The sequence below is a fragment of the Littorina saxatilis genome, linkage group LG17, assembly GCF_037325665.1.
Source record: "Littorina saxatilis isolate snail1 linkage group LG17, US_GU_Lsax_2.0, whole genome shotgun sequence".
NCBI classification, from domain to species: Eukaryota; Metazoa; Mollusca; class Gastropoda; order Littorinimorpha; family Littorinidae; genus Littorina; species Littorina saxatilis.
Window position 1 is genome coordinate 42,221,259 of NC_090261.1, and position 18,486 is coordinate 42,239,744.

Consider the following 18,486-nt stretch of genomic DNA (forward strand, 5'->3'; position numbering starts at 1 on the left):
TCTAATATATTTTTGCATTAGGTCCACGAACTCATTACAAAGCTTAAATAGATGAATCCTCCATAAATAAATTATATTTTAGTTTCAAAGAACCCTTGTGAGATGAAATTATAGAGGCGATTTTGAATGAGAATGTTAATTTGTGCATAGAGATTACAGCACCTGTTTGTGTGTCCGAATTACGGCATCAAGATGGCGGGCTTTCGAGATCGCGAGAAGCAGCACTTCCCGCTAACTAGCATCCAGGCTGTCGTTGACTTATTCAGTGATCAGCTTGAAAGAGGAGATGAGGTTGACTTGGCTCTCCTCTCTATTGTGTTAGGATGTATCGAAAACACGCTGACGATGAACCGATCGTCGCACAGCAATGTTGACGAATCCAAGACCATAACTCCCATCTTTCCTGTTGTGGAAGCAGACACCATCGAGGCGTTGTACGCCAAATTTACAGCACTGATTAAAGGCGCCGTCGATCTCACCAAGTTTGAATCAGAATACGCCACACGAGAACTAGTCAAGAGGGTATCAGATGTGGTGTGGGGGTCTCTGACACGGGCTTATTACAAAGATAAAGCCCATTTGCAGTCACTCTTCAGTTTTCTCACTGGTACGTAATCGAAACTAGCGACGTCATTGTTTACATATCGCTAGGACCCAGTGACAGCTGTGACAGACATTCTCGTGCGAACTGGTAGTCATTATAGTTTCTTTCTTGACATTGATCTTGGCAGACCTTTTCACGACAACATGAAAATTAGATAATTTTAGCATCTTTGAACAACCGGGCACAGTTATTGAGTTAATGTTCCAGAGTTAATTGACAGATCACCTATCAGGTCATCTATAATTCAAAGAGTAACTATGTTGTATTTAAATAGGATCAGTAAACAGAAGTTTGATTTGTTAATTTTGTAAACTGAATAGTGTTCCACAGGGGTATTTTTGTTGCAACTGAAAGTCAGTGAGCTTCACAGGTCAAGCTTCAAAATCCAAAACACAAACACTGTACACAGAGATCACACAGTCTTTAAAAGTTGTAAATTTTTTTTCTGGGTTTGTAAAACGAAGAGTTTTTAAAATATGCTGTGACTGACATTTGTTATTTTTAAAAGCGTGTGTCCTATGTCAGTATGTGTGAATGTACAGGCTCCTTTGTGAAACAGTACTTTTTAAAAATATGAGATTTAACCCAAAACATCAGTTAAATAAGCGTGCAAGCATCCCATGTACAAAGAAAGTGGATAATTAAGGGGCAAAACTGAGTTACTTTAAGTTTAACGGGCATTGAGTACTCACTTGTTTAATTTTATTTTGGGTTGATACTTACAAATTGTTTTAAGTTTTGTTATGAATATAGGGGTCCTTAAAAGTCTTTACTTTTTTTATTTTTGAGGCAAAATAATGTGCGAACCCTGTCAGTATTTTATATGTGTTTTATCTTGTCGCCAAACTGTTTTCTATACAGGCCCTTCTGGCTAGTCCTTTCATAGAATGTGATGTAACAGTATGTGTAGTTTGTTGTTGTTGTTTCCTCTATTGATGTGCTGTGTTACTAGTTTAATCAGCTCAGCATTTTGAGCAATCATTTGGTTTGATTTTGAGCAGTCTGGTCATGATTGTCACTGTCAGTTCACCTGGCTGCTGTATTGTAGATCGATAACTTTGCATGCATCTCAGTTCGCAGAAAATTACGCCTTGATTAAACTGTGATTTACTAATGATGACCATTTTTTTTCAGGAAATAAGCTGGATTGTTTTGGCGTAGCGTTTGCTGTAGTGGCGGCATGCCAGGTGCTGGGGTTCAAGGATGTGAAGCTGTCTCTGTCAGAAGATCATGCGTGGGTGGTGTTTGGCAAGGACAGCAGTGAAACAGCGGAAGTCACATGGCATGGTTTGTAACTGTTCGGATAGCTGTAGTGGTAGAGGAATCGGAAGAAAATAACTGTATTTCAATATTTTTAAACCTGGTACAGAACAAATTTAATGGTTGCACTTATTGAGCTTGTGACACTTGACATGTAATTAATGAGATGTGACATCTGTAAGTTTTCTTTTAGTGGGCATAGATGGTGCTGTAAAACTGTCAGGGATGGCCAAATCGTCCGCTTGATCGCCAGGGGCGAGTACAAAATCCGCCGGGCCAGTAGAAGCCGCCTGGCAACTCGCCCAGCTGGCCATTGAACATTCTGGTCCAATGCAACACTTTTGGTTGTAATATGGAGTTTCAAAGCCATAAACACTGCAGATGCAGCAACTGTTATATGTACCGGACCTGCGAAATTTCTGCCGGCCTAGTGACTTTCTTGAAGTTACTCGCCCGGCTGGCGAGTTAAAATTGTGAGATTTGGCCATTTCTGACTGTCATTCAATTTCTATGTATAATTGTAAAGGAGAGTTGTGTAACTGAATATTTTGAGTATAGAACTTTAAGTACCACAACACTGCTGAAGATTGTCATTGCAGACAGCAACTTGTGATACATGTATTTGTTGTTATCAGTACTGTATGTATCAGCACCACTTGAAAGATATTTTGATTGGACCAGTTTACCAAGCAGTGAAGTCCAGTTTACTGAAAATTGAGACTTGCCAACACACCCAAAAGTCATATTTTTTATCTGTAAAATCTGAATGAGAATTAATACAAGAACACATGTGTTTTTTGCAGGAAAAGGAAATGAGGACAAGAGAGGGCAGCCAATCACAGAGGCTGTAAGAGACAAGGCATGGCTGTACCTGAACGGCCAGCCAGTGGTGTGCACACGGCAGATGGAGGCTGCAGCCATGGTGTCCAGTATCAACCCTGCCATTTCCGCAACAATTGATAGTGTTGAAATGGGCTCCCTGCAGCAGGTTGGAATTTATATGTTGCAGCAAACAGCACATTTGTCACATTCTTGCTAACTGTAAATATCACACATTCTTAAAAGACTGCCTGGTATTGATATAGATCGTAACTGCACATGGGGCTTCAGTTCAAGCAATTCTCCATCATGCTAAATTAGACAAGAAAATAGAGATGCATAGCTCAAAGACTGTAGCATGACTCATCAATCTTCGAAACAGTGTGGTATGACACTTAATGTAGCCTACACTGTTTTCAAGCAAGCAGCTTGATGCAATTTTCAAACCATGATACATACATCATGCATGAATTACTATTGTCAACTTCAGAATATTAAGGGGTTATGATCAATCCTGAATATGATGTCAAATCTGTGTTATCTAATTTTTGTCCTGTTTGCTTTGTTTCTTGTGAGGATGAACAGTCTCATATTGTAACTTTGTTCAAATTGTTTATGACTGTGAGGCATGGAGTTTTGTTGCATGTTACAGGATTTTAGATCATCCACGATGTTTGAAAGGAATAACCCTGATTAAGAATAAGAGCAGTATTTTGGCAGAATGGACTTATTGCTCAGATTGTCCCTGCAGTACATTCCTTCTGTTGTAGGTTGTTAAAGGGCAGCTGTCGGGTTGCCTGGCCTCAAAAATGCGCGGAGTCGTGTGCAAACACGCGTTTAAGAGTTTTCCGAGTTGATTCAACCAAAGACTGTTGATTTGGTCCAGAAGAAGATACTTTTATCATTAGTTTGAAACCATGAAAATGAGTGAAACTTTCTGCTAGTTCTCACAATCCGCAAGAAAACGAAGCAGTTGGCAGGCCGAAACGACTCAAAATCCGCGACCGACAACTCTGTCAGCACAAGAAGAGACGCCGCAGCGTTAGCCTGGCAGTGACGTCATCCGAGGAACCCGATAAGGCCGCTGCGAAGTTTACAGTACAATGCAGAGTACAGCTGGGCATCTGTAATGCTGTACGCGTGATTGATTCTTGCACAAAGTAAAGTATTAGGGTGGTGGTATCTTCTCAGGACCCATGTTCCCATCTTCTCTTCTTTGATCTGACCAACTGCAACCTTCACAAGTTATTTCTAAAGTGGTTCACATGCTGTTGCTACTCTCCCAGTCCACCCGGTTAAACCATAAAGTTGCTCAACCACAGACCCTCGTGTCCCTGGTCAGCAGATACTTTACACTGAAGAAGGTCCGCTTGAGCTGTCACGCCAATTACCGTGTACATGTGAAGTACTGAATTCAAGACAAAAACCAACTCTGTCGGTGGGAAAATCTAGGAAAGAGATAATGACAATACCTCTTCAGTTACTCACTCAAGTAGGTAGACGAGATAAGATAAAGGGAAGAGAGACGAAGACAAAGATGAAACAGTGGATCTAGTGTGGAAAATGGGGGAGGGGGGTTCGGCCGCAAAAAAATCAAAGATGAATTTGTCAAATTGTGATGGTTATCGTGTGTGTGTGTGTGTGTGTGTGTCAGACATGGGAATTGTCGGCGGATTTCCGCCGATTTTTTTTGTTGTTCCGTCGAAAAAGCAAAAGTGTTCGCCGAAAAAATAAAGGGGGGAGGCACACAAAAAAAGCACCGGTTACTTTTGCCTTTGCGCAAAAGCTCGCGAAAACTTTCCGTACTTTGTTCACGCACTGCAACCGCCCGCCTCAGTTACTTGAACTTTTATGTTTGAAAGTAAACCAGATTGCACAGATTGTGTTACAAGTTACATTTTCCTGTTTGTCTCAACAGATCAATTTTTTAACAAATTTAAACCATATAATACATGTATATATTTTTTTTCTTCAAAAAAGCAAAAATTGGTACTAAAAACTCTGATTCTAAAAACAGAATTTAATGGCAAACTTGGAGCTCAGATGACACCAGATTGCACCATCTGGGTTCTTTGGAGAATTTTTTTTTCGGGGGGGGCATGCCCCCGGACCCCCCTAGTAAGGCTAGGCGCTTTGCGCCGTCGACTTGACGCTTCGCGTCTTCAGTTATAAATTTTCAGCCTTTTTTACAATTTTCAATTCCCATGCCTGGTGTGTGTGTGTGTGTGTGTGTGTGATAACACGTATGTGTGTGTGTGTGTGTATATAGCTCAGATATAGCTCAGTTGGTAGCGCCGGGCGGGGATATAGCTCAGTTGGTAGCGCGCTGGATTTGTATTCAGTTGGCCGCTGTCAGCGTGAGTTCGATCCCAGGTTCGGCGGAAATTTATTTCACAGAGTCAACTTTGTGTGCAGACTCTCTTCGGTGTCCGAACCTCCCCCCGTGTACACTACATTGGGTGTGCACGTTAAAGATCCCACGATTGACAAAAGGGTCTTTCCTGGCAAAATTGCTTAGGCACAGTTAATAATTGTCTACCTATACCCGTGTGACTTGGAATAATAGGCCGTGAAAGGTAAATATGCGCCGAAATGGCTGCAATCTACTGGCCGTATAAAATTTCATCTCACACGGCATCACTGCAGAGCGCCTAGAACTGTACCCACGGAATATGCGCGATATAAGACTCATTGATTGATTGATTGATTGATTGTGATAACACGTATACATGTGTGATAACACGTATGTGTGATAACACGTATGTGTGTGTGTGTGTGTGTGATAACACGTGTGTGTGTGTGTGTTTGTGTATGTGTGTGATTACACATGTGGGTGTGGGTGTGTGTTTGTGGGTAAATGTGTGTGTCTGTGTGAGTGTGTGTGTGTGTGTTTGTGTCCTTCGACGCGTGACATTATATGCCAATAAGTTGAACAAAAACAGGGTTCAAGTGGGAACACCTCAACAAAAGCAGGAGGGGGACGGAAGACACTTTATAAACTCCGTTTTTTACTGCGAAATGTTGGCCTGGGAGAAGACACCCCATCCTAAGTTTCTCTTCACCTACCCGTGAAGTATGCTTTAGGGCTTGACTAGACAACCCGATTGCGCTCACTACACGGCATAAAGAGAGCGCCGTTCAACCCGGCCGATTCCTCGGCTGACGTCACGCGTCCAAGGGAAGTAATTTTCGAGCGGGCTGCATTGACTCAGCCAAGAATGCAAACTTTCTTCGATTAAAGACATTGTAGCATGTCTAAAATCTTCGGACTTGTGTTATCAAGCTGTTAAAATCACCAAGTAACTTTTAAGTATAGTTTCAGTTACATGAGAACTCATTCTGATGAACAGATTTTGAGAGCCACAACCCAACAGCTGCCCTGATATTAATGGGGCAAAGTAGACTTTGCGAAATCTTGTTCACAAAGCTCGCTGCATGAAGCTTTGGCACTGAATTTATGGTAACAGGACTTCGCGAAGTCTTCGCGAAGACAACTTTGAGCTCAATTAAAGGAAGGCCTTTAAGCGATCATGTTAACCAACACAGATCTCTTCATGCTTTTACACAGGATATTCCGATAAGATCATCCAATTATCCTCAAAGTTCAAATTAAACACATGCCAACAATCAACAGCCTGTCTGTTTCCTGTGCAGAATGAGAATTGTGTTTAACTTCTTGATTATTGGTATGTGTCCAAGTGAAAGTCAGGATGCTCTTATTTCATGTGAAAGCCTGAACAGATCTGTGATGGTGAACACGAGTGGTGTGATAGCGAGAAAGACAGTATCGTTAGAACAATGCACAGTACATGCAATTCTAACTTGTATTATTTTTGTTTTTTTAGGAACTGCTGTGCCTGTTGTATCAAAAAGGTCATCTTTCAAGGTGGGTATATTGTAGGAATAACTTTAGTGTAGACAAAACTAAAGAAAAAGTTTGAAAGAAACAGGCAAACAGTACAGTGTGTGTGCGCATGTGTGTGTGTGTGTGTGTGACAGTGTTTTGGAAAAGGGGGCATAATTTGCACAACATACATTTGTGTTAAACACTATAAAAAAATAAAAATATTGGCTGGTGTTTGCTTTTTGAACTCCACAAGATCGAATCTATCTGCAAAACAAATGCTTTTGCAAAATTACAAGAACTGAAAAAACCATTCTACTTACAACTTGGTATTCATTGTTGTCCATCATGGGAGTGAAATGCGTTGCACTGTCGTTACGTCCCCCGTCCTTGTTTTTTTTGTCTGAGTGATCCTTCTCATACCCCATTAGCCTCGGGGAGAGGTGGCTGAATTAGTCTGACCTCTACCCTTTGACCTGTCCAGCTTGGGTGGCCCTACCAGGAGTTTACACTCCCGCTGGCATAGCTCTCCGGGTCATCGAGGCACTCAAACCACCACACCGTGCTAAGGAATCAGCCGTGTGGTGGCAACTTGGTATTCCTGTGCACAGGTTGTGTAAATCCCATGCCTTAATTGAATTTTTCTTTAATGTGCTATGCTTACCTCAGGTACCCCATGGCAATTGGCAACCTGGCAGACCTGGAAGAGATCTCGTCTATCCCAGGGCACCCCACTTCTAACCAGTTGTTCGAGGAAGCCATCAGAGTGGCCCAAACTCACTACAACAATCAGCATGTCTATCCCTACACCTACTTCGGAGGGTACATGTACCGCCACAAACAGTACGCAAAAGCCATCCATGCGTGGGCGGAGGCTGCATCAGTTATAAAAGGGTAAGGATGCGCGCAACGATTGTGTGTTGATGGTTTTTGTGTTTTGGTCATTCTCAGGAATGGTGGTCTAGTTTCCATGTTACAACTGTCATCAAAACATGTTGTTTTGTTGTGTAACATTACAGATCAAATTGTTACAGAAACAGAATGTTGTAGAAGTCATTAAAAACTGCTCAATATAGAATTGATTCGATGAGATGATTTTGGTTTGCAGAGAAAAAATGTAAAAGTTTATTTTTTGTTTGTTTCCATGTTACAACATTCATCATGGAAATGCCACTGATGTGACAGCCAATCACTCTTTCTACCAGTTATTTTGCATGGTTAGGAATAGCAGACACAGTGCTTTTTCTTAAAAGCACTTTCATTCCATGTATTCTCACTTCTTTTTTTTCTTCTTTTTTTTTTGGGGGGGGGGGGGGGGAGTATGCATTGTAACACTTTGGATCATCATTTCTGAGAATGACCTTATTCTTAGTTTTTCATTTTTACATTTGTACTAATGCACATGTATGAATGATTGTTGTTTTTTTATTTTTTTTATTTTTTTAGTCTTCTTTGCTCTCTCTCTCTCTCTCTCTCTCGCTCTCTCTCTCTCTCTCTCTCTCTCTCTCTCTCTCTCTCTCTCTCTCTCTCTCTCTCTCTCTCTCTCTCTCTCTCTCTCTCCCTCTCTCTCTCTTTCATCTATGTACACATGTGAAGACTTCTTAACCTGTTCTCACTCTCTTTCTCTCTTCAGGTCGTCCTGGCTTTGAGTGATTTGTGTAGATTGTACAAAACAAGACTTATTTTCCACAGCGATATGGCTAAAATGCATCTTGCACCTCTAAAATGCAACATTTGTGCACAGTGAGTGCTACCTTTGAATTTTAGAGAGAAAAAAATGTAATACAGTAAACTGCTAGCAGATTGGTCAGTTAAATTTGTGGTTTGACAATGCTTCAGGTACAACTACACCCGAGAAGACGAGGAAGTCTACAAAGAGTTCCTGGAGATTGCCAACGACTTTATCCCAACCATTGCCAAGGTGTGTTTCAAAGAAGAATCCTCGTCCAGCGGAGAGTCATCTCTTCTGCAGAACCCGGCCGTCTATGCAGACCTGCTCCGGATTTATGACGGAATCTGCGAATGGGAGGAAGGGAGCTCAACACCAGTGCTACACACAGGCTGGGCCCAGCAGTTCACTTTCTCCCTCTCCAAGTTTGATCCGCGCGTGCGATCCCTTCTAGACATTCACGTGGAGAACGAGGAGGAAGAGGATGAAGATGGTGAGGAGAAGGACAGCAGCAAGCCTAATGGAAAAGACAAGCAAGAGAAAGAAACGGACCAAGCAGCTAGTCAGAAAGCCTTGGGGGTAGAAAAGGAAAAAGACACAGCTGCCACGCAGCGCACACGGCGGGGGAGAAAGAGATCTCAGGCAGCAGAAACCAATACCAGCGACAATGGTAGTGAGAAAACGGAAACGAGTGAAGCAAAGAACGAAGAAGCACAGATCAAGTCGGCGATGGAAGAGCTGGTGTCCAAGGGGGGACGAGAGGAAGAGAGCGACGACGTTCGCAACGTCAGTATGGCAGCACTAGCGCAGGCTTGCAGCTCCTCCATCCTCAACAAAGACTACCTGCTGGGTGGGGGGGAGCCCTTCACTTCGGCCACTTCTACGTCCGTCACCTCCACTTCTGTCTCAGCCGGCAGTTTCCACAGCAAAGACGCAGGCGACGACGTTGATGAGTTTCTCAGCACCAAGTCAAACGGGTCGCCATTTATTGGCCTGTCTCTGGACTCCATGCTTAAAGCAGAGAGCCCGGCAGACATGATGTTGTGTGGTAAGCGATCTGACGCGGTGCATCCTGCATCCTCAGACTCAGATCTGTTTAGCATGCGCGAGCACGTGGCTATAGAACTTCGCAGCGAAAAGATGAAGGGTCTCAGAAAGATCCTGACGTCGGCCAAACTGAACGTCAATGCTATCAAATTGCAGCTTACAGCACAATCACAGGTGCAACAGAGAAAGGGAAAGAGAGGAATGGAAGCAGACTTGGGTTCAGTGCGAAAACGAACAAGGCGAGAGTAATTTTGTTGTGTGTTTTTTATGTGTTTTTTGCTTGTTTCGTAAAAAGGGGTTAGAAAGTAAAGCTGAACATGTCCTTGGTACCTCACTTTCCCATGCATCAATGCTTTCCACATATGTAACTTTTTAATGTGTACTGTGAGTTTTCTGTTTTGTTTGTAGTTCGGGGGAGGGGGGGGGGTGATACTGTAGGAATGGGGCGTTGTATAGACTGAAAGACAAGGTACAGATGTACCAACTTAGATTGGAGAGGGGGGTGGTCCTGTCTTAATATTGTTAGGTAACAGTTTGTGGCTTAGCGTAAAAAACAATTTCTTGGCATAGCAACGTAAATCTGTTAATTGTGTAAGAAACAGCTCATGCACAACTTGAAGACATGAATAGATTGAATTGTAAGTTCCATAATACATTATATATGTAAAATGATGGTCTATATTTCAGCTGAAGTTAGTGTGTTTGGTTTGAAACATTGTGCAAATTTAGTTTCAAGTTTCAGATAGAGTGTGGGGTTGTTTTTTTTGGCCAGTATCAGAACTGTTCATATTGCTTCAATTTATGTAGCTAGTGGGATAAATATTGCTAATTGTATAAAGAAAATATGTCAGTCAAAATTAACATTTTCTACCTGAATATATGTCTCATTGCTACCATTTCGTTTATGAGATGAAACAAAGGATTATCAAAATTCTGAACTTCAATTTACATTTTACAGCTGATTGTTTTTGTTTTGTTTTTCTAATGTACGATTAAACTAGTGTTGTCTCTAGTGTGTCATGAGCTGTTTCCCTGTTTGTATGACAATCAGTAAACCAGGGGTTGCGATGACTTTGAATGATTTCCATTGGTTGAATCAAAACAAGACCTACTTCACGCATTGATAAAGTTCAAATGTGGATGGCACCCGCAAAATGCAACATTTACACACAAAAATTCCAATGAACATGACTCGGTAGAGTAATTGTTGGTGTTTTTGTTCAAAGGTAACACTAACAGTTTATGTATGTTACATGGTAGTCACCATGTGTTAGTACATGTACTGTTTTATGTTCAATTTGTTCTACTGGTGATGGGGAGGGAGAAAGGTTACTATTTTGTGGATTTGGATTTTTTTAGATTTTTAAAATTTTATAGCATTTGCCTTTATCTCTCCATCTTTTGTTTGTTTTCTGGGTATGTTTTACCTTCATGTGTTAATGTTTTGTTTCATGGTTTCTCTGTTAATCTTAAAGGACATCAAAACATTTGCAAGAGATCCACTACATCAGTCAAAGAGATTGAACTTGTAAAAATGTACAGACACTTGTACAAAGAGAAACACAAAGTGGTTTTGTACAAAACAGTAGCTGACTGTCTGAATGTGTGCTTGAAGTTGAACAGTAAGTTGTGCAGTGTTCCCCAAAGGAGGGTTCTGAGCCTTTTTTTGTCATGAAATTCTTGTATATATAAAACGTTTTTAGATGTACATGCTTATATTTGTACATACCTTGCCGCGATGGTTGGAAAAGGATACTTAACGGATCCACGTAAGTTATAAGATTTTTCTGTCTAGGTAGACGTCACCTTTTTGATGCAGCCAGTTTCAGCGCTTTCTCGTCTCAGCATTTTCACTTACAGGGAACCTGGGCAGGTTCTTTGAGAGATGGACATTTTCGATGTTTGCACATGTCGATTTTTAAAAGTCAAAAATTGCTTTTAGTCCTTTGTGTCCAAAGTATCTGAAGAGACACAATAATGAGAGGCTCTCTGTTCTTCGTGTATATATATATATATATACATGTTGTGGTGGAATGTCTGTTAGATATCCCAGTATGCTGGGACTTGCTCTGAAGAACCCTGTCTGGGGGAGTTGCATGTATCTGAAAATAGAGCTGCCACGCGTTGAAAGCAGTTATGGCCCTTTCACGCTTATGTTTTATGTTTATGGTTGGACATTTCCGCTCTTTGTAAATTGTACAAGTCTGTTGTATACAAGTGTGAAATTGCATACATTTATTTCTTTTGACAAAGATTTGTGGTGGAAAGAGGTTATGTTTTTTCTAAACAGGAAAAGAACAGGTTACTTTCAGTTGAAACCTGTATGACACATATGAAATGACAGTGTTCTTGATAACTTCAGAATAATGGAGAGTGATTGGAATGTCTTTCTGTTAAGTTTTCATTGAAAAAAGTATTGCTGGAAAAAACAATACACATTTAAATGTTCGGGATTGACAGAGAGAAAGCAGCAAATGCATGTAATGTTAAACAAATGTTTAGATTTTTGGGATGGAAAATATTTTTAGTGCATTCTCATTGTTTTGCCAAGGGAACTGTACATTGCCCCAGAAGGATTTTTTTTTTCATATCAGGAATGGTGATCCTGTGTACATAATCATGTAAATAATTGTATGTAATTTATGAAACTTCATGTGTTCATTTTCAAGTTTGTTTTTTCCCCTTGCGTTGTGATGGTTCATGGAAATGTGTCTCTTGTGCTTCAACTGTTGTCATTTTGCAGTGACTGATGTTTTGTTTTCATAAAATTCATAAATGTGGTTTTATGTTGTCACTCGTTCTCAGTGTTCATTTATGTAAAGCGTGGCCATCACATGTTTTTTCCACAGAGCTTGCTCTCATTTCTAATCATTTTCCCAAAGCTCAGTATTTTTACTTATCGTACATATTTATTATGAACTTATTTGTCCATTCGTTCAACTGTCAGTTACAGCTGATTCTCTTGGCTGTTAAGTTTTGTCCATATAGCATGTTCTGTATATACCGTAGACGTTCACATTGTTATCCAATTTACACAAACTTGGCAGCAAAACAAGAAGGAACAAAGTGATTATTGATTTCACCTTATATGTACAGGCTTGTGATGTTTCACAGTTTTGATGTGTTTTTGACTTTGCATTTAACATGCAGTGCAGTGGTTAGCGTAGATTTATGATGTATGTTTTTAACTGTTGAGTTGAAAGAGCTCTTCAGCTGTTATTTAGCTCATGTATACATACAGTGTGGTTTTATTTTATGAAATGGTTATTCATCCTCATGCATGTTTTATATTGACATTTGAGTGTGTGCTTCTTAGTCAAACCACCTTTACAACCAACCACACATTGCTTTGATTGTACATGTGCATATTTTTTTAGTTAGTTTCAGGGAGGTAACATTCACTATCATGTTGTATGTTAACCTCTAGGGGATGAAGCCGGCTTTCATTTGTATATTTGTAATTTAGGAGAAGTCCAATCAACCACATCAATTTTTCCTTTAGTACATCACACAACACTTTGTAACATAACTTTGGTACACTGTCGAAAAAATCACACATGTGGATCAACTACCAGGTTGTCCATGCATGCATGTCAGTCTTCAGCAGATGTTATCTCCCTTGTTTTACTCCATCATAAACACTCTCTCTCTTTTACACAAACACACTCTCTCTCTGTCTCTCTTTCTCTCTCTCTCTTACACGCGCTCCATCTGATTTCACTCAACATTACTTTATTGTTTTTCAGCACTGGGGTAAAAACCACATTTCATGTGGATACAATCTAAGCAGAGCCAAGCCTTTCAATTTTTTTTCACACAAAAAGTAGAATGTAACATTTTGGAGCAGAGACTTAAATTGCCTTTTTGTTGCTGTTGTTTTAATCACCCTTGTAGTTGGATGTTCACAGTGTTAATTTAGTACAGTGCTACCTGTTGTGTCAAGCCCCTCTGATGAAAGGACACCTCCAGATAAAGGGTACTTTGCTTTGTCCCTTTGTTTATTTATTACATTAAACTAAAGTATCCATTACATTAAACTAAAGTATCCATTACATTAAACTAAAGTATCCATTACATTAAACTAAAGTATCCATCACTTGAAAGGCCATCTTGCAAGGTAGAGGCACTTTTGGCTGGTCCCAAGGGTGTCCTTTCATCACCGGTACCACTGTAACATTTTGTTGTAATATCATGATTGTTGTAATTGTGTTGGATTTGAGTGCTACAAACAGGTGTTTATACAGTAACTCGGATTTTTTATTTGATCTTTTTATTATTATTTTTTAGCACTGTTTGTGCAATATTCAGTCATCCCATCTCAGCACATTTGAGTGATTGTAATGTACGGAAATGTGTGTGTGTTAAGAACGTGCTGCATACCCAACACTTCTCGGATCCTGGTTTATCTCACCTTGAATCTACAGGGATACATTATAATGTTCATGGCATTTGCCCGGGTGCTTTGTGTTTGTTTTTACAGAATATCTACAGCAACTTGTAATGTAATTAAGATTACAGCCGTCCATTTTCAGAGCTGTAATCCAAATGTGTGCTTTTGTTGTTGTGTTTGAAACAGTTTTGAATCATGTATGCTCTTTTTTTCCTCCTGGGCTATTTAGTAATGTCAGTACATAACAAAAAAAGTAACATAATTATTATTTTTGACTAAATACGGCATACACAACTGCCTTCTTCTAAAACAGTAAAAGTCTTTTTGGCTGGTCAAGCATACACTATGAGTTGTCTGCCCTGTGTTTTGAGAATAAAAGAAAAAGAGCAAATGAATAAGGAAGGTATAACGACATATAAGGTTTGAAAAAAGTGAAGGGGTTTGCGAACAGAAAGAAAATGTCAAATAGTTATGTTGCATATAATTATTACCTGTGAATCTGTATTTTTGGTCACATACTTTGTTATTATTTAATAAAAACCCGTTTTGGGTTGTTCATCATAACATGTAAAACATCAGTTTTCGTTTCTTCTTTTATTTTCATGAGTTGCATGAATTTAAATCATTTGCAGGTGTTTGAAAATCCAAGAAAAAGCAGGATTCACACTGGATAAGAGACATTTTAAAATAGATTAATAACTTGATAATGATTTTATTTTGAAGGTCTGTTCAAGTGTTAATAAGAACAAAACTGTACTTTTTTGATTTTAATCACATTCAAGCAACACTAGACTCCTAACTTGTCATTAACACTGTTAGGTTAATATTTGTACAAGTATGAGCATCCTAATCACATATTGTTTGCTATGGTGTCAACATGATTTTATTAAATTTCACAGAAGTTGACATTCAAGATTCTCTTAGATCTTCTTACAGACAAATATATGAACACGACTTTGCAACATCCATTTTTTCATTATTAGCTTTGATGTGGATTTTTGTGTGTGGATTTATGTGTTACTCATTTCTTGTTACTTTTCACAAATCATGTCTTTAGTTTTACTTCACAAAACGTTTCTTGTGAACAGACAATGGAAATTTGTTCATGGTGTCATTCTTTTCACTCATGTAAACAGGCACTTGAATGCACTCCGCTGTTGAAGATTCAGCCTTGTTTTGTCATATTGCTGTTTAAATGCTCAGTCACATGTCATGCATTTTCATCATTTGTTTTCTGAATTTGGAGTTTTGATCCAAAAGGGGTGAAAAACAACTTATGAAAAAAAACCAGGAGAAAATGGATGTTCCCGGTGGTATTTGCAATTGTAGGCTCAGTAGAGTCATGTCATGATCAGCTTTAATAAAAGGCTCCATCTTTCTCGCAATCTCGCAGACCCACTTCAGTCTCAAAACAGATTTGCAGTTTAGCAGCTGTTACAAAGGTGGAATCTGTGAAATCATTTCAGGCAATGCAGGTCAGTTTTATCCCAGGTTGTAGTTCAGTGCAACCCAAAACTATCCAGCTTTCTTATTCTCACCCATTCTTCCTTGTTTTTGTCTAGAATACATACTACAACACGAGAGAGAGTAAAAACAACAGATTTGTTGTTTTTGAATGACATTACAGGTCTGAATCAGTTTTCTGTATTACTTTTCTTGTAGACAATCATTCATACAGCAGATAATTATGTCCATTATCAGCTTGAGCATGACATGTCACAAATTGAGGCAGAGGCATGCACAAACATGACTTATTTAGTGTTAAAGGTTATCATAAAATCAAGGATTTGTAATGTTGCTACCATGTCCATTTTATCAATCAGTCAAATTTAAGTGTGTATGATACATAACTAGCAGCCACTATTGTAAGTATTGCGCTGTACCAGCGCCAGGCAGGGAAATTACAAGATAACGACTGTCAACTAATTCATTAGTGAAGTGAAGCACATTTGTTTTGTGATTGTTATTATCATTATTACTATTCTAAAAGCGTTGGTTTGAATTCTTGTGTGTGTGTGTGTGTGTGCACTGTTGTGTTTTAAAGCTGTGGTCTATTTATGACTTTTCGGGGCTACGAGGTTAAAAAATAGGGATAAAATCATGTACAGAATTCTGTACAGCAAACACTACCCGAAACCCCACCTATACGGCGTGTATGACCTTGAGAGCTTCAGTCAACGCTTGGATTTTGCAGTGGTAACATCCGGTTTGCTCTCTCAGAGCTGAGTATATATATATGTCAAGAAGGATCGAGCAGAAAAAAATAAACAACTTGGCAGGGATTCCAACTCGGGGCCTCGAAATGTCGGGGCCGATGTCTTAACCGCTAGGCCACTTCACCAGTGTTGTCTAAGATAAATAAAATTGATAATTTTATATCATTCTACGCTTGAATTACCATTTATGCGTTGCAAAAACGTAAAAATTGCCATTAAAATTTGCCTTTATTTGCAAACATGTTTCACGGAATCGCAGTACATGATTGTTTACACCGTCATGCTACACGACATTCGCGCCATGCAAATAGCTGCGATATCTCTATTTACAACATGCAAGAAAAATGACAAGAACAGTAATTGCAAACAGTAATCTCCAAAGCTCTGTGCAGTTGAAAACAGACATCTAAGAAATAGTTATACATGTATTCACTTCTGAACAATGGGCGGATAGAGGTATAAATCATGCTGCTTCAAGAATAACATAACATTAATTCATATCAATGTTTTTCCTTCTTTTTCTCAATTGGCGCAGTAGCCTAGTGGTTAGGACATGAGACATGAAGTCTCGAGGTCGAGAGTTCGAATCTTCGCCGGGGCCCGGGCGTTTATTTTTTCCCCTTGATCTCTGAAGATAAAATATGATCAGTTTTGAGAGAGCAAACCAGATGTTATCCCTGCAAAATTCAAGCGTTGACTGAAGCTCTCAAGGTCATGCACGCCGAAAAGGTGGGGTTTCAGGTAGCGTTTGCTGTACAGAATTCTGTACATGATTGTATCCCTATTTTTCAACCTTGTAGCCCCGGAAAGTCATAAATAGACCACAGCTTTAACCAACTAGAATGTGTGTACACAATTTGCACATCAGCAATATGACCAGCTTACTTTGTTATCCAAACTAGCAAATATGAGAGAAATTATTTACTGTTTCGGACTTGCATTCATGGTGCTGCTTATTGTCTAAATGTTATGTGTTTGCTGGTAGGTGAACAACTCAGTTCTTATCACCACTGTAACTGAAACTGGATTTCAACATCTCCTTCACGTTCATGCTGAACCGACTACACTAATAAAGTCATCAGAGGTATAGACTCCTGCGTTTGTAAACGATCATGTGCTTTATCTCATTTCTGCCCAGGATTTTACATGGGATATGAACAACCTTTTACTTGAACAATCACAAACAAAAACAGCACGGCTGCTTTCTGTACAGAGTTAGTTTCTTTCTTTTCTTGGGGGGGGGCTGGGGGCTGAATTAATTTTCCAGACTGACAGAGGTATACGTACCAACATTGATTCTGAAAAAAACATTTTTCAATCTACACAGAAAGCAGCCAAACTGGTAATTTTTGGTATGTGTCCAAGTGGAAGGATGCTTCAGTCTTATGACTTGTAAAAGCCTGAATAGATTTGTGGTAATGAAGATGATCACTTACACCAGAATGATGGCTCCTTTAACAGATTTGTTTTTTAAATTTTCACTGGTAGCCTGTACCAGACATTCATGAATTTTTTTTAAAAAGCAAACTGTAATGAGAAGAGATAAACTTCAGTTGGTAATGAAACTAATTCGGCTATTATGAAGAAACTTCCATAACATCCCCTTGTAAGGAGGCAGCCAGTCAGAAGTAAATTGCAGTGGTGACTTATTCTGAGGTAGAGCGTAGTATAGCTATTGTCAGGCAATGTAAGAAGGTTGCTGCAATGTGTATTACATGTAGCAGGTAGTTTCCAGCAATATAAATCTCACCTTCAGCTTTGAAAATAATGTATTTTTCTGGAATTCAGAGTGAGACTGACCTGCAGTAAATATAAATATTTTCAAATTGTATCACAAATATGCATTTGTTTTCCTTTGGACAATTAGTTATTTCTTAGCAGGCAATGAAGCATACCATCTTTGGTGTGTACCCTTCAGAAAAAGTTAAGAACCGGTCAAGAAATGAATCAGTTTTCATTGTGGAGGTATGTGGATATAGTGCAATATTTTGTCACTATGTAAGCTTTTAAACACACAGGGTACCGGGTGAGCACCCTTCATGGCCAGGCCCCGTTGTGGTGCTAGTATGGCAAGGTTTTGCCCTACTGGTATGTTTTGCGCTGATTTTATGACTTCGAAAACCACATCCTTTTGCCCACAGAAGCGAATATTTCCATGTGTTTAGCTTGGCGCATTAAAATCATCTGCCAAATATATTTCAAGACCAACACTCAGTCCTTTCGTGAAATCTAAAAAAAAAGGTACCGGTAGTTGGTGTAAATTGGACATTGATTCTGAGCAAATGTTTAAAGATTGTAAACATTTTCTTAACCGGTACGTAACTTTTTTGAAGGGCTTAGTTATGGGATTCTTCAGGTTTTAGTAATGGGTCAGACAGCTTTTTCTCACAATAACTGTCTGTATCAATTAGGATTTTCATTAGGTGGTCACGTGCATTTTGTGTGTTAACACAGAATCTCTTCTCACAGACTAAATCAAGTAGTGAAAGAAACACAATATTATTATTTTTTTCAGACTTTGGGAGATAACTTTATTAGACTATGATGTACATTTCCCTAAAAAACTGATCAATAAAACTACTTTTCATTTCATTTTTGCAGCATTTCAAATGTCTTGTGAGTATGTGTGGTTAAGTG

The 18,486-nt window shown here is 39.3% G+C and overlaps 1 protein-coding gene across 1 annotated transcript; it reads left to right on the top strand.

Moving 5' to 3' along the window:
- Positions 1-187: 187 nt before the first annotated feature.
- Positions 188-18,441, top strand: LOC138952981 (menin-like). The gene is made up of 6 exons (XM_070324747.1): positions 188-607; positions 1,739-1,891; positions 2,668-2,852; positions 6,529-6,569; positions 7,197-7,421; positions 8,367-18,441. The coding sequence occupies exons 1-6, from the start codon at positions 193-195 to the stop codon at positions 9,490-9,492; spliced, it is 2,145 nt and encodes a 714-aa protein (XP_070180848.1). The 5' UTR covers positions 188-192; the 3' UTR covers positions 9,493-18,441.
- The last annotated feature ends 45 nt before the right edge of the window (positions 18,442-18,486 follow it).

Coding starts and splice junctions, on each gene's coding strand:
- LOC138952981 (XM_070324747.1), top strand. CDS start 193: ATGGCGGGCTTTCGAGATCGCGAGAAGCAGCACTTCCCGCTAACTAGC. Junction 1,892..2,667: donor AGCGGAAGTCACATGGCATG/GTTTGTAACTGT, acceptor TGTTTTTTGCAG/GAAAAGGAAATGAGGACAAG. Junction 7,422..8,366: donor GCTGCATCAGTTATAAAAGG/GTAAGGATGCGC, acceptor ACAATGCTTCAG/GTACAACTACACCCGAGAAG.